The 737-nt window shown below is 59.0% G+C and overlaps 1 protein-coding gene across 1 annotated transcript in view; it reads right to left on the bottom strand.

Annotated features, from left to right (window-relative positions):
* Window positions 1–737, bottom strand: part of LOC109364406 (G2/M phase-specific E3 ubiquitin-protein ligase-like) — a 22,014-nt gene that overhangs the window by 7,295 nt on the left and 13,982 nt on the right. Inside the window, exons 2-4 of the mRNA XM_019611050.1 lie at window positions 473–635; window positions 275–381; window positions 4–56 (exon numbers count right to left, since the gene is read on the bottom strand). Of these exons, the coding sequence (XP_019466595.1) occupies window positions 4–56; window positions 275–381; window positions 473–635 (323 nt within the window). The remainder of the gene's footprint in view (window positions 1–3; window positions 57–274; window positions 382–472; window positions 636–737) is intronic.

Genomic DNA, 737 nt, shown 5'->3' with positions numbered 1-737 from the left:
GGCTGTGCCTGTGGAGAAGTGCTTCGTACGTGTCGTCGTCTACCCATCCTGGTCTTCTACAAGAGAAGGGAGGGGAAGGAATGAGCCCCCAGTGTCCCCAGCATAAGATCCAAGGTTATCCAAACATATCCACCCCAACTCTACTTCCAGGTTCTCTGTGAAGCTAGGGCACGTGCTCATAGAACATCCAAGGGCCAGGCCTGCCAAGGCCGTCCCTGGGCAGGCTCTGCACGACAGCCTTACTGTCAGCCGAACTGGGCAGAAGGACACCAACCTGTATGGGATTTGGATCCCCAGAATGGCCATTTCTGCAAAGAACAGGATGTTGTCTCGACAAGCGGCACAGTGGAACCACAAAGCGCCAGCACTCACGGCCTGTTGCTGCAGGAGAAGCACAAGCAGGGTGAGCGTGAGCAGTGCCTGGTGCTGCTGAGCACCAAGCGTCCCAGCAGGGTTAGGGGAGGGCTCCTACCTGGATGCAGCCCCGGTGGAACCAGGCATGTTGGCACGCTGGGCACACCAGGGTGTGATAGGACAAGCTGTCCTCCACAGGCTCAAGGCAGATGAGGCAGTTGGTGCCTTCTGGTGGAGCTTCGTGAGTGTCCTGCTGAGGGCGGTGCTCCCAACAGAAGGTCCTGGGGGGGAAAGGAGTGGGAAAGGGCGATGGTCACAGTGAGAGTGCTGCGAGGAGGGCGAGAAGAGCAGGAAGGAGCCTCAGGCCCTGTCTGTGGCTCTGG

This window comes from Meleagris gallopavo, chromosome 1, assembly GCF_000146605.3.
Source record: "Meleagris gallopavo isolate NT-WF06-2002-E0010 breed Aviagen turkey brand Nicholas breeding stock chromosome 1, Turkey_5.1, whole genome shotgun sequence".
Taxonomy (NCBI): domain Eukaryota; kingdom Metazoa; phylum Chordata; class Aves; order Galliformes; family Phasianidae; genus Meleagris; species Meleagris gallopavo.
The sequence above is the reverse complement of the archived record's forward strand: the minus strand, read 5'-3'. Positions and strand labels throughout refer to the sequence as shown.